Consider the following 16118-nt stretch of genomic DNA (forward strand, 5'->3'; position numbering starts at 1 on the left):
ACAACATTTCCAACATAACCCCCCCCCCCCCCCCACCTCAGAGGGAGACAAGCTTCATTATTTACTGTTCTCTGTCCCGAATCGTAATCAGAGTCTTCCACTCCCCAGGCAGCTGACGACTGGGGTGCAATCTCCCCATAAGCATAAACACACCCATAAATTCACACACTCAATATTCAGGTATTCAAATTCCACAAGACATATATATACGGAAATGCATCGGTAAACATACAAACGCGCACCCGTGTGTGTGTGTGTGTGTGTGTGTGTGTAAGCGTGTGATGCTGTTTAACTCCTGAGCTATCCTGAGGACTCTAAAGACACGGCAGTTACTAAAAAACACAAACACCTTATAATCTGTCCCTATAGGTCCACTTAGTGCAAAAAACTATACAAAACACACATGCAAACACGGGCTGCACTATCCCCTGCCAAGAAACCTTACATTAGTACAAATAAACTCACACATACCAATCCCTGTGAGGATTGGTACACTATTGTACTGTATAACCTAAGCTGACTAGTATAAAATGAGAACGTGACACACACACACACTGTAATTCAAGGTGACTTTAGCCAGATATCTTTGTAAGAAGTGTGAGAACATGATAAACAGTGCACTCATTTGTGACTTCTGTATTATGCTGCAAAATAAGAGTAATTGCAGAGCTATTTTTTTTGTATTTTGTCCTGGTGTCACACATATCTTATGTAAATTATAGCTCACATTCCCCTATATGCCTTTAAGAGGAAGACTCATCTTAACATGAGACACGGGCTACCTAATGTTTGCCAAGATGTAAATGCCAATACACGTATTGATTAATGCTGTTTATGCATGTAATCCTCTCCTGAATAATTCACACCGCCTTTTATGGAGTAGTACATCAATCACCCTCCCGGCCCCTCACATCCGCATCATCTCCACACCCAGACTAGGCCAACAGAACCCCCCACCCCACCCCGACCCACCCCACCCCGACCCGACCCCTCTAACTCACCTGTCCTAACCACTCAAAGCACGGCAAGACTCTTTAGATTAAGAAGAATCCTGAGGAATTATGAACACGCTTTAGGTCTGCTACTCCAGTTTCGATGTACACAGCGAGCCAAGCGCAGACAAAAGACACCACTCCTCTGCAAGTCCCTTCCCACTAACTCCAACCACAGAATACAGTCAATAAATAAAGGAATATTATGGAATATTTTCGTGGCTGAACTTGAGGTTGCCGAAATCTGAGGTCATCATTATCTGATCTGCCATAAACACTCGCTGGAGTGGGGAGTTACTGAGAAATGTTTGAATCTCGGGGTCAATCATTTGCGTGGCATATTCAGGGTCATTTGCGTAGCGCATTGGGGGGGGGGGGGTAGTCATTCGCGTAGGGTGCTGGGAACAGCGGTTTAGTATGCAGGGAGGCAAGGGAGGGAGGGCATGTGACATCCACAGAGAGCCGGGACCCTCGCTGACCCCTGTCTATAATTCATCCCCTGGAATACGGGGCACATCGAACCTCGATTCCTCCCCACCCAAAAAGAGGAGAGAGAACCTTTTCACTTTGTTGCACGGCACTCTGACCCCGTATTAAAGCAAGGAGCAGGAGAAACCCTGGAAATGTTGGCCATTAAATTTTCACTCTGTCCCAGGAGAGTGTTTCCAGAAGGCCCTGAATTCATGGATGGGAGCAGACTGAGGATCGGCCCCATGCTGAGAGGAGGAGGAAGAGAAAGGGGGAGAGACGGAGGGTGGGAGCGAGTGTGCAGGAGGGTGTTTGTGTGGGGAAAATCTCGATGTCTTCTTCACATGTGCAAACAAACACGCATGCGCACGCACTTCATCCACACATGAAAAAAATAATTCAAAACATTGCAAATATCCATGGCTACCAGAAAATGCGGGAGAGCGGAAGGGACAACGTGTGTGTGTGTGTGTGTGTTTGTGTGTGTGTGTGTGTGTGTGCGTGTGCTCGGGCAGAATTGGGGATAAATGAAACAGTGATATGAAAGCCTGACCAGGCCCTAGGGGAGACACTACCCTCCCTCTATCCCCATTTTCTCTTTTCTCTCTCCCTCTATCTCCCTCTCTCTCGCTCTCTCTCTCCGCTTGTTAGCTGCAGGTATTCAGCTCCCATTCCGGAGGTTTCATTAGGAATGCAGATATCAAAGTCTGTGTGTGTGTGTGTGTGTGTGTGTGTGTGTGGGGAGGTGGGATAGAACTTACCAGATGTTCTAATCTGCCTTTGATGTTCCCGGCGTCCCTGCAACACAACAACACATTTCCCCCACTGTAAATAAAGCACCGGCACAAATCGTCATTTAATAAAAAGAGCATTCTTGCAGACGTGCACACGCGCTGTGGCATGCGTGCACGCCCGCCCACACACAAACACGCCCACCCATACACACACACACACACACACACACACAGAGTGTATAGGATAGCGCATCGTAATCTATGCCATCCAGATCATGCAGAGAAGAACAAAGTCAATTAAAGTATATTTTCAGAACATCTCTAAACTAATTTCTGAACATTTCAACACATTTAATTGACTCATTACCTGTTGCTACTCCGGACGAGCTAAAGTAAAGCAATTGTCATATCGTACTCATCATCATACCATCTCTCAATTAGCTAGTGAGCAGGATGGGAACGTGTGTGAGAGAAATTGATCTTGATAACATCAAACAGGCTTTGGTTAATCAAAAAGAAAGAAAACAGACAAAGGAGAATTGTCCTAATGGTTAACCTTTCAGACTGAGGGGCCGTTACTGTGTGTGTGTGTGTGTGTGTGTGTGTGTGTGTGTGTGTGCATTTCTCTACACCAGACAGGGGTTAACTAATATTGTCGCCACACTGCTGGCCGTAATAATAATAATTTCCAACTACAGAGAAAGAACTGGGAGCTTATTATTTGTGAATTAATAAAAAATGTGTGTATGATTATCAGGGTAGCAGCCGCAGAATGGAGAGGGGAGGAAGTGTGGGGGAAAAAACAGTCGGTTTAAAAGAGCAAATTGGCAGTAAATAATAGATGCAATTTTGGCACATTTCAAATTTGCAGCAGTGGAAATCAAAAGATCAAGAGAACACAAACAGCCCCCTTCCCCCATCCCAACCCCCCCAACTCTGGCCCCCATTACTGACAACTCCACCCTGGCCACGGCATTCCACTGTGCGCGTGTTTGTGTGTGTGTGTGTGTGTGTGTGTGTGTGTATACGGGGAGGGAAGAAGGCTTATCGACAGGCTTCAGTTGCTAATGCAGCCAGCAGCATCACAGTGTAAATCTACACCATCTCTAAAATTACACACTGTCTAATCCATCCAACCCCCTCCCTCCTTCCCTCCCTTCCTCCCTCCATCCATCCATCCGTTCATTCTTCCAGTTCATCCGTCTCTGTCCTTCGACACAAGCAAGTCCCGAACCCGATGTGCCCACGAACCCAAGCCACTCCCACATCATCATCGCTTTCTGAGAGGGGGGAAAAGGAACGAGAGATATGCTTAACAGAAATATTGACAAAAGTAAAACAAAACAAAAACAACAGAATGAAATAACTGGAATGGAAGGGAAAAAAAGGAAAAAGAAAAAACTCATGGAGAAAGCATGTGGGCTTGTTTATTCCATGCTCAGTCAGTGAGCCGCATGCAGACGAGTCAACCACTTAAGGCAAACTTCATCTAGCTGTAATTACATTACATTCTGACAAACACCCCGCCACATTCATTATACATGACGGGCGCCCGGCAACCAGACAGCAAGACATTTGTTACCGTGGTGACAGTGTGTGTAATCCGCTAATGAAGCGCAATTAGTGAGAAACAATCTAACACAGGGGAGACGGAGCGCCCGATCCCTCCTCCTCCACTCTTTCTTCACTCATTTCCCTTTGCTTTTTTCTTTCCCTCTCCCCTCTCGCTCCTTTTATTGCCACATCTTTTTCCTTTTATTTTGTGATCCAACCTTTATCAACCTCTTCACTTGCATTTAATGTCCCTCTCTCTCCGCTTCTCATCACTTGTCATGACTTCATCAATAGCACGCTGTCCAGTGTTGTCCACTCCAGGGCCGAGGGGATCGCTCTATCCATTAGACACTCTACAGCTGACACACACACACACACACACACACACACACACCATTTTACATCCTCATCTCTTTTCAAAACATCATATAATCTCCTGAGGTCTTCAGGGACTGAGCTTTCCTTCTCTCCTTATCTCTCTCTTCCCTCCATCCCTCCCTCCGCTCTCTGTGCCTTCAACGCAGAGGCAGCAGTCGCATCGATTTCTGAATTAGGCCGCAATATTAAATAATTAATATACTTGCCATGATTGATGTTTTGCATTAGGCCAATATTAGGTTATCAATCAAAATCCACTTGGTTTAATGTAATAATATTGAAAATGTGTCAGTGCCTGTTCATCCAATTTGTAGTGGAGGCAGGCCAGATAGTAATGGTGGTGTAGCACAAGGCCTCAGAGACACTGTGGCCTGCTCACTACAACCATAGGAGCACATTACAGGACTGGCACACAGGGGAGGGAGGGAGGGAGGGAGGGAGGGATGAAATGGAGAGATGGAAAGAAGGAAATGGAGATGCAGAGAGACAAAAAGAGGAGGAATCAGACAGAGGCAAGACTGATGAAGAGACAAAGATGGCAGAGAGGGAGAGAGAGGTGGAAAAAGAAAGTAGAGTGGGGAAAAAAGAAGAGAAAATTTCAGTTTTCAATAGAAATGTCCCCCGTGAGCACTAGAGCTAAACTAGGATCCATTTTTATATATATATTACAAACATGTACACACGTATACACACACACACATACACATACAGGTCATTAAACTCATTAAAATCAGACAGTTGCCTATGTTTTGAGGAATACAAACAGCAGCATTGGAGATGAGCTTGGCCTATACAGCATAAATGTCCAAATCACCTGACCTGATGATGATGAAAAAAACAAAAACAAAAGCACAGGTAAGAAACAGCCACTAGCCAGAAAATGAAAGAAAGAGAGAGCCAGACAGAGAATGGCAGAGAGAGAAGAGAGTGAAGCCAGACACTAGGGGAGGGGGGAGGAGGGAGAGGGAGAGAGAGAGAGCGAGAGGGGGGAAGAGACAGAGAGAGAGTAATGTGCTGTTGTTCCAGAAAATGGTAATTAGTTATCTGAGGTCAATTAAGTAAAAGTGGACAAACAAGCGTGAGTGTTAAACGGAGCCCTGGCAAGGTCAATACTGACCAATTTAACATGGTTGCTGGATCCATCACACTGCCTGCACAGCTCTGCTTTCTCGGTCCAGCTCTCTCTTCTCTTCTTCTTCTCCCCTCATCCTCTTCATCTCTCCAAAAACCTTCTTTCATTCTCTCCACTCGCATACCTTTTCTCTCCTCTCACCCATGCATTCTCTCTCCCTCTCTCAGTCACTACACTGCATGTTCGGTTTCACTCTGTCTAAACCCCGGTCCGTCTCTTGCACTCTAACGAGGATCCTATGCTGTTGCTTTATCTTACCTCATCTCCTTGCCTGTGTCTCTCCTCACCTGTCATTTGCTGTCTCCCATTCAACCCAGCCCCCCACCCCACCCCTCCCCGCTACCACCCCACCCCCCGACTCTCACCCTCCCAAACCCCCGTGCTCCTGCTAGCAGACAATTAATTACAGACCCAGCGCCAGATGAGTTGTCATTTGTGGTCAAGTTTCTAATAATTGCATTAGGTCTTCAGGTTCTTCTGAAGCGCCCTCCCCTCCCCTCCCCTCCCTTCCCCTCCCTTCCCCTCCCGCGCCCCCTCTCCCTTTTTCTTTCTCTTCCTCTCTTCACTCGAATCCGCCCCCCCTCTTGACACGGCGGAGATGAATATCTTTAGTCAGTCAATGGAGGCGACAGAGGGACTTAAAATGCAGAGGCAGTCATTTGATTTTCAGCTAACAGAGCTGCCCATTAGCCCAGCACTCATCAGCCATGCATTACCTCTCAGGCCTGCTGTCCTGTGTGTGTAAGGTTTAACCCTTTCACTGTCCACTGCTGGCAAGTTTCAGTCCCGTAATACCCGGCATGCTTAGCCTTTAGCTCCAATCTACTGGTCATATTAACCCATTTAACTGTCAACTAGTTGTGAGTTTAACCAATTAACTGTCCTCTACTAGGAGGGAGGAGGGGGTGGGGGTGGGGTGATGGGTGGGGGGGGGGTAAAGGGATTAACCTTGGACACAACAATGATTAATCCTTAATTTATTAACCCTTTAGCTCCATCACTGTGTGAAACTATGGTGGAATATCACTCAATATAACAATTCGGACGAGAAGACACCAGCAGTTCAAAAGAGAAACACCAGTGGTTGTTTGTGGTTCTGTAATGGTTCCATATTAAACCATTGTCTGCTATGGGTTTTTTTTAGTTCTAAAAAACAATGAACCAGAAGGTGTTGAGGAGGAGGAGCATTTGCACATTTGAACACATTTCTTGCACATCCTATATCCTATATGCTGGAAATGTGCTGATCTGTAAACTGCAAACATCTGGTAAACTGTAAATCTGTCAATAGTCAATATCGCAAAACTTATTAGCACTGGCATGGTGAAGAAACTGTATCTTTACCTTCAAAATGTTCTATTTGTTGTATTACATTTAATGTGTAGTATGTATTATATTCTTATTTATATATTATTCTTTACTGCTACAATGACCCAATTTCCCCACAAAGATCATTAACGATTCAACTTATCTTATATACTGAATTATTAGTTTGTTGCCTAGGCGCAAACCCCACTCAAATCCTCAATGTTCAGTCACCGCCATCATTTCAGAATAGTAGTGGAGTGTTTTTATATGTGTTTCTTATATGTTCTTAAAAAGCAGGGGGGTCATGACGCCTTACATTCTAAAACTGAGTTGTGTAGGATCACATGAGGATAGTTCAGTGTAGAAAGGTTTACAAGCCAAAACAACCTTTTTGGCACCATTTAGAAACATTTTTTTTTTTGGGCCTATCTTGTTGTCCCGGTGTGCTGCAGGTGCTGAAAATACCTCTTGGCCTTCACCAGCCTCTTAGCCCTCAACCTGATATCAGTCAGAGATAGAGGAGAAGAGTAGAGAAGAGGAGCAGCAAAAGGAAGAGGGGACATTGCTGCGCTGTGAAAGAGACATCACTCAGAAGTGTGTGTGTGTGTGTGTGTGTGTGTGTGTGTGTGTGTACGCGCCCGTTTTTCCACACTCGCATGCCTTGTCAAGCGTGTCATTGAGCATTCATATGTTGTTTGACTGCTGATAGAATGGCAGGCATATTTATTAAAGAGTCATCGTGATGGGGGAGGCCTATCCAGCCAAAGCATGCGTACTCACACACACACACACACACACACACACACACACGTACAAATAAAACACACAATGTACTAATACGCAGTCCACATCAGTGACATCTGCCTGTTTAACTAATAGAAGGTAAAAGCCTGATATTAAGCAGTCGAGGGATGGGGATAGACACACACACACACACACACACACACACACACACACACACACACAAGCATAATAAAGCAGGCAGCTCGGCTTTCCCCCAGGCCTGATTGCCATCTCCATAGCTCCTTTTTAACAGGGCTGCCAATTGAAATTGAAATTGTATTCTTGTGTGTGTACTATCAGAGCTACCTCTCAGGGTTTTATACAGCTAAGAGGTGGGTTAGGGGGAGACACACACACACACACACACACACGCACATGCACACACTCTCTCTCAGCATGGGATAATGCAGGGGTAAGTCAGGGGCTGTCACTCTTCCATACAGAACACAGCAGAGGGAACAAAATACAGACTTGCCCTCATATGCGTTCTATATAATTGGGCATGCATGCACACGCACACACACCCACACACGCATTGGGCATGCATGCACACACACCCACACACACTCACGGGTACACAAGCTGCCCCCCTTCCCACTGGAGGGGGCTCTACTTTAGCATAATCCCAAAATGGTAGAGAAAAGCAGTCCATTAAAAGTGGGGCTAACAAATTCAGCACTTTATGTTTCTCCAAGGGAGGGTTAAGTGCAGTCAATAAAAAAGTCAGAAAAGGAGGAATAAGAAAGAAGAGGTTGATTTATGGCTGGCCTCTCTGCCACACCACCTCCCAATGTGATACACACACACACACACACACACACACACACACACACACACACACCTGTTCATATCTGGCCCATATCTGGCACATGGACAACACACAAGCGCATGCAGGACAAGTGCAAGTGCAAAAAGCACTTGGGGAGCAGCACTTAATAGTGTCAGATGATGCTTATATCATAAGACATATTAACAGTTAGACACATTAACAGGAGAGGAGAGGAGGAGAGGAGAGGAGAGAAGAGGAGAGCAGAGGAGAGGAGAGGAGAGGGATTAAAGGCCAAAAAAAGGATGTGTAATAACTTAGCAAGATCATCGCTCCCATGACAGAAGAGAAGCTTCGGGATCACATCATCACCATCATCATCATCACCTAAAAATAAGATAGGTCTTTCAGGGAACTGTTTATTTCCTGACATACAAATGAGAACTTTCATGGCTACTTCATTAGCAGTACCTCCTAACCACACACACACACACACACACACACACACACATACTCAAACACACATAAAACATCATAGAACAAGCGTGTCTCCCCACGGACTCCCTGCATCTCCCTCTTCCCAGCCTATCCACACCAACTCAGCGCCGGAGGGAATTGAACCCCGGGGCCAAGTTTTAAAGAAAATTGACTTCTTTTTTAGTGTGTAACATAGAGGGGTAGAGGGACAAAGACAGAGAAAGAAAGAGCAAAAGGGAGACACGGAGAGCAATCAATTTCCCCGCGGTTTCTTCAATAGCCGGCGGTCCTTTTCATACCTCCCAATTAGAACCTTTCCTAATCAGAGAAATACCTCTCCGTTATTGAGACGGAGACAATGACGCTCCCCAACATTTCCGCCTGCTCCAAAACTCTGTAGATTGCAGCAGTGGTACACAAAGAATAAAGCACTGGGCTATACAGCAGCAGGGGGGGGGGGAGTGCTTGTGTTAAAATCACATGTGGAAATCTTTTGGCTCTCCTCGCGGCCCCAGAAAAACTGATGAGGAACAATGGCGGCCCGGCACAGCATCTGTCATGGCACAATATAAAAAGATGATCTTGGCACCGAATGGACAAAAAAGAAAAAGGACAAGAGAGAGGGAGGAAGATGGGGGAACGGAGGGGAGGGAAGGGGAGGGCCGGGCGAGAGGTAATTCATTTGCAAATCAGGCCCTGGCGCTCAGGTCTATTTCAAGCTGCCAGTGAGTGCCAGGAGTTAACAAGGTAATCAGTTTCAATCCTGCCCTTCAATTGTACATCACACCCTCATCCAGAGAATACCCAGGCCTTTCTATAGGGGCAGAAGGGGGAAATAGCAATCTGGCTGCCGGCTGGCTGCACACAACACACACACACACACACACACACACTCACACACTCACACACAAACACACCTGAAAACAGTGCGCACACAAACACATGCACCCATGCATTTGCACACACCCCGCACGTGCACACACAGTTTATTAAAAGCCAACACACATTTGAACATGTATCAACAAGCAGCCACACCTGGTGACATAACAAGTAATGAGAAATGTAGATTTATCATGGATCCTTCTCTCTGCCTGCTTTTACCCTCCTGTTCATCCTGCTGTGAATCAGTCTCCATCCATTTGTTCGCTCGTCCGCACGTCGAACGCGAGATCTCACACTGCTGATCATAAAACTTGGGGAAAATTATGCATGTCACCACCTTTTTTTTTGCCATTTTCAAAATTACTCTGATTAGCCCGAGGGGGGGGGGGCACGCTATAATTACAAATCAAAACAAGGGGACATATTTGATTGGCCCAGAGGAGGATTGCATCATTTGTGGGGGGAAAACATGTTTACTGTTGCCCTGTCTGACTTAATAATTACTTACTTACTTAGAGCTCATCTTTTCCAAAACACACATACACGCTGTTGATCTCAACCTCACCAAACGAGAAAGTGTCAGAAAAAAGAAAAGAAAAGAAAAGCAAAATGGAAATGCTATTCTGAACCTAAAAATGGTGCATGCAAAATGGCAGAAAAAAAAAAAGCAAGCTAAACCTGTTCTAATCCTTTCTTCCTCTCTCTCTCTCTCTCTCTCTCACTCTCTCTCTCTCTCTCTCTCTTTAGCCTGTGTCAGCTGTAGCCGGCTGGCCGAGTGGCAGTTAGCCCCCGTTAGTCCCTCATCTGCATAATCAATATGACAACCTTATTTTTCTGATGCAAACAGGATTTCGCTGCTGAGGTGTGTGTGTGTGTGTGTATGTGTGTCTGTCTGTGTGTGTGTGTGTGTGTGTGTGTGTGTGTGTGTGTGTGTGTGTGTGTGTGTGTGTGCCCAGAGTCTGCTTCTGGCCAGCCTCAGTCATGGCCCTCTTTAGCCTTAATTAGATTAGGTGCGATTATCCCGGCTCTGCCTTACAAGTGTACAGGCGGGATAAAGTGGCCACAAAGGCCGGCCTGTCACAGGGACTGGGCTCTGGTCTGCAGGTTATCAGGGCCCAGGGAGACACACGGCCTACATTGTTATTCATATCATCTACACACCGTTTTCGCCAATGCCTTTTTCACTTCTTCTCGTGCGCTGTTTTTTTTTTTTTTTTTTTCCTTCCATGTCTGCGGTGTCAAACTGGCGTAATCACTGGCCAGGGTAAGTCTCTCTTTCTTTTCTCTTTCTGTCTGTCCGTCAGAAGACAAAACAACATGGCCCCGAGCGCTATGCAGTCTGGCCTACTGGGAGAGATGTCAGGAGTGTGTGTGTGTGTGTGTGTGTGTGTGTGTGTGTGTGTGCATATGTGTGTGTGCAGGCTTCAAGGAAAAGTGGCACAAAGAAAAGTTAACCCAAGACTCACACTAATGCAAATGGAAAAAAATACACAAACTGACATGCACACATGCGTGCATAAATGTGCAGGAAGGAGGAGTGGCGTTGCTATAGCTCACGTGTTGACACCTAGCAGATAGTGGAGTTAATGATTCTGCTCTGCCACCCAACTCAACACTAATTGCATTCATACACACTCTACTAATCACCAGAGATGGCAACAGACGACTGTATAAAGACAGCATATTTTTGCACGCACACACACTCAACATAACTGTGACGTGTGTATACTTGCAAAAATGTGTGTATGCACAAGTGCCATAACATGAGCCATGGCAGCATTATTCATTTTGATTCATTTGTGTCTGAAACTTTAACTGGATGATTTGCTTCTCTGTTTTATCTGGTGAAATACTCCACCTTTTTTCCTAAAAACAATTTCCACATAGAGCTCAGCGGTGACAAATTTCTGAAGTCCGTCTACATCAGTGAGTGTGTACGTGGGGAAAGAGAAGTGAATTATTTCACTCTGTTGATTAGACAACACAGCAGTGTGCCCGAGATATTTATACACAACTGTACATACTTTCCATGCAGTCAGATCTGGGCATGGAAAAATGCAGAGAGAGACAGAGACAGAGAAGCAGGGGCAAATGAAAAAAAAGGAGAAAAAGAAACAACAGAAAGAGTGAAAGAAAGTAAGACATTAAGAGGAAAGGAAGAGAGACAGAAAAGCAGAAAAGCAAAAAGGAAAGAAAGGTGCAAGACAGGGCAGAGGGAGAGAGCAAAGTTTCTGACTGAACGAGGCGAAGGAAAACAAATTAAACATGAGAGACTAAAAGGAAACGAGAGAGGAAAAATGAGAGGTCCGCTGCTTGCCAGTAAGCCGTCATGTGAAAAACGGATTTTATGTGTTTTCTTATCTATTCTCTAACCTTCCTACACAGCCTGAATGTGTCTCAAGCACTCGCTCACAGCGGTAAAAACACACATAAAAAGTTATATGATATGAGGAAAGATTGGCATCGGCATGATATTCTGCCAGCCGTTACTCTGCGTGCATTAGAGCTGTTCTGTCGCACAGAAATAGGATTTCATATGTCCTACTGTCACACAGTGGACAACGGATGGAGTCGGCGGCGCTTGTGCGTGTGTGTGTGTGTGTGTGTGTGTGCAAGAGAGAAAAAGAGAGCAGGTAAAATAACTCTATTAGAGAACCACAGGGACTGGGCTGGCGAGAGAGCTAGACAGAGCGCGAGAGAGTGAAGGAGAGCAAGAATGAGCGAGACATTAGTACAGATGAATTAAACATCGGCCCAGAGATCTAAACTCCTACAAAAGAAGGAAGAAACTGGGTAGGAAGGGAGGGAGGGTGAGAGAGAGAGAGGGGGGGGGGGAGAGAAGGAAGGAGAGGAGGGAGGCTTCATAAGTTCCCTGTGGTTGCTTCATGCTGAATATGAGCCGTGTGAGACGGGCAACTCTATCACTGACACGACAATAAGCTGAAGTACTCCCAACCCCTCAGTCATCGCGATCAAACATACAGACGCTTGTGTGATTGGTGACTGGACCCATAACTCATGTGTGTTTCAAGTTATGGCTCATTTCTGTGCGAAAGGAAACAGTATGACTGTCTATTAGAAACCTCCACTGAGGATGATTATTTAGATGCTCCTCTCAGCCAATATTTACTTCCACTACTGAGCCGCGGTGCTTGGGTCTGGGACATTGTTTACCCAGTCTGAAGGAGGCATTCTGGTAATGATCAATGCCATTAGCCGAGAGCTACGGGGCCGTATTTCTGTCTTGGAGCGGCAGAGGTCAATTGCATGACGAAAGGTACTCTCTCTCCTGACTGAAAACTCTCCTCTCCTCTCCTCTCCTCCCTTTCTTTCTCTCCCTTCTCTACGCTACTCGGTCTGCTCTCTCCTACTAAAAAGGGCATCTCTCTCTAACATGCACTCTCACTCTCAGCCTCTCTCATAAAGACTTCAGTCAACACCTTTCCTTGCCCCTGGTGCAGATGAATAAGCACCGGAGTCTGGAGAAAATTAAACATTAACGGTGTGTCTCTTTTACACATCGTTCTCCATAACAATCTTCTCTCTCACCCCCCCTCTGCCCGCCCTTCACCACCTCTCTGCCTCCACCAACCAAACTACGCAGCCTTTCCAGGGAGAGAGAGAAAGAGAGAGAGAGAGAGAGAGAGAGAAAATACTGAGGGCAGAAAAACACATTTTGTCGACAAGCGAATTTACATAACCCTCCTAAATCGGAGCTGGCCTGTCATGTTTGCTGCTCATAACCTGCTGCTTATAATCCTGCCTGCATCCTCTTCTGATCCATAAAGCAGAGCGGCCAGCCATTTCAACAGCAGCCAGGACTGCCATCACTAGCTGCTGCTCCTGCTAAGACATGGCCATAAAGAGGAGAGGAGAGGAGAGGAGAGGAGAGGAGAGGAGAGGAGAGAAGAGGAGAGGAGAGGTTAGCTAGGAGAGGAGACCAGAGTAGAGGATGGAGTAGTTGGAGAGGAGAGGAGAGGAGAGGAGAGGAGAAGAGAGGGGGACAGAGAGAATAAAAGAGAGGGGCAGGGTAATTGGATTGGGGGATCTTCTATTTGGCCGGGTCTGGTCTCTGTCATCACGCTCCAGGCCTGGCTTCTCTCAGTGCCTACGGCAGGCCTCACACACATGAACACGCGTGCGCGCACACACACACACACCATTAACACACACAACTCTAAACACGTTACAGCAGTGAATCGCTGCCCAGTTCAGGAGGCAGACTGTCCTGTGTACCCCTAAAGCCTGCAGGGTGTCTAGTGTGTTTTGTGTGTGTGTGTGTGTGTGTGTGTGTGTTCGCATACTCCTTTAACAACTCACTAAATGGTTAAACAGATTACAGAGCGCGCTAAGTGGATTGTCACAGCTCTCTATCGCTCACTCGGGGTGTCTCTCCTGCGATTAAGAGTGGCCAGATCTCTCTCTCCACACACACGCACACACACACACACACACAAATCTCCACAAAAACAGAGAAAGAGAGTTGGGTCATCCTCAGGCATAGACAGCATTTTCTACAATAAGTCAACTATCAAGCTAACAAAAGCTCTCTGTCCACGATTCTTTGCTGCTGTTTTTGAGCTTTTCTGCTGCTTTTGATTTCTCTTGATTCTCTCATTTTAATTTTAAGCAAATTACAATGAGCGAGCAAGCAGGAGTTCAGTGTCTTGCTCAAGGACACTTAAATTCCTAACTTCTATTCCCTCCCAAATTCATTGAAATTCCCAGTGGTTCTTGGGGAGGAGGAGAAAACAGTTTTACTTGCTGCTGTGTTATAAGTATAACTTCAGGGATGATAAGGTGCTACTAAACTGTCCATGATGTATTACATATGAATCTATGTATTGCCCATAGCATTGCGTATATTCATATTTATGGAATCATATGTATCATATGAACAAAAATAGTTCCTATAATTACAGAATTTTTTCCTATAATTCTAGTCTTTATTATCTACAGTCTTATGCAAGATGTGTGCTCCTGTTTCTGATCTAAAAAATTTTATTGTACATTGTACAGATTTTGAATCTCAATGGGACTTCCTGGTAAAATAAAGGCTAAATAAAATAAATAAATTGTACCAAATTCATCTGTATTGCACCTTATTTTATCCTGTACTATTGTAATATGCTTTGGCAACATTCAATACTACTTGATTCATGGCATTAAAGCTTTCTCTGAATCTGAATCTGATTCCTTCCCTCAACAGGTTTAAACCTCAGCTTCACTTACTACATTCTGGGCCATGACTTACTCTACTAACGTAGAATTTATTTTAGGGGTCTTGAGGCTTTACAATTAAGCATATCGTCCGCCTACTCCAAAAAAATAAAAGAAAACTTATAATTCTCTTCTTGCTGCTGAATTTGGGTCAGTGTGTATGTGTTTCTTGTGTGTGTGTGTGTGTGTGTGTCTGTGTGTGTGTGCCTGCTACCATGAGCACAGATATCAGTCTAGTGGGATTTGAGTGTGTATAGCCGGGTTGCGTTATATCCAGTCTCTGCTCATTATCTATGTGGAAAACAGCAGCTAAATGACTACATACAGCCATGGGCCAACAAAAACTACAGCTGCACTGCACTGCTCTGTGTGTGTGTGCGTGTGTGTGCGCATGTGTGTGTGTGTGTGTCTATAGGGAGACAGGTGTGTGTGTGTGTGTGTGTGTGTGTGTGTGTGTGTGTGTGTGTGTGCGTGTGCATGCTGTGCCCCCTCTGCATGCAGGCATCACTCCCATTTCACCTTCCCTCATCCATCCATCCAGCCCCCACCCAAACCACGCATGCACATACACACACACACACACACACACACACACACACATCTCTTCAGTTTCATCCCTGTTACTCCTTGCTCCTGGCCACTAGGCTACCCCCCTAGACGCACACACAAATAAAACACACACTTACAGCTCATTGATTTGAGTCAATGCGAGTGTATCGTAACCTTCCGAGGACTGCGTTTGAAGTCTCTCTGCCTCCCCAGACCCACTCCCAGAGCCAGACACCGCCTAGAGTCCTGCAAATGTGTACACACACACACACCAGCCAGCGGTCCCATCCACACACCCGTACACACCACCCATACACACACTCCCAACAGGCAGAGAGGATGCCGCAGGCAGGGGCTACATACTCACACACATACACACAGACACACACACACACACACACATATGCACACACGCACACTTTCTCTGTGTATTACCAGCACTAATGAGCTGATAGATGTTCAACAGAGGCAAAGAAGCAGACAATCATTTCCTCAGAGTGGAGCAAGGAGGGAGAGAAAATCAACAGGAGTTAGTGTGTGTGTGTGTGTGTCTGGGGTCTTGTTTTGTTTTCTCTCTGCCTCACAGCGTCTAGGCTTCCAGAGGTTAAGGCTGAGCGATGGAGCAAGGCTAGCCAAACTGAGGCCTGCGGGCCCAGCCGGGACCCCTGTGGTAAAGCTGGGTTCTGTTCAGCTTGTCAGGGGAGAGCACAGTAATGAGAGGAATTACTAAACAATCACATTCACAGAAGAGACGGGGATGAGGGGGTTGGGGGCAGAGAGATCTATGGACAAAAATGTCAAGAAAACATGCAATGTTTAAAAATGGCAAGTGCACTCTTATAAAATGAGCTGTTTTATCACTGCCAACAATGGTT

The 16118-nt window shown here is 45.7% G+C and overlaps 1 protein-coding gene across 1 annotated transcript in view; it reads right to left on the bottom strand.

Annotated features, from left to right (window-relative positions):
• The window catches only part of rsrc1 (arginine/serine-rich coiled-coil 1), a 111569-nt gene that overhangs the window by 67900 nt on the left and 27551 nt on the right, over positions 1 to 16118 (bottom strand). The window contains exon 5 of the mRNA XM_071900717.2: positions 2222 to 2258. Within this exon, the coding sequence (XP_071756818.1) occupies positions 2222 to 2258 (37 nt within the window). The remainder of the gene's footprint in view (positions 1 to 2221; positions 2259 to 16118) is intronic.

Source organism: Centroberyx gerrardi, chromosome 6 (assembly GCF_048128805.1).
Source record: "Centroberyx gerrardi isolate f3 chromosome 6, fCenGer3.hap1.cur.20231027, whole genome shotgun sequence".
NCBI lineage: Eukaryota > Metazoa > Chordata > Actinopteri > Beryciformes > Berycidae > Centroberyx > Centroberyx gerrardi.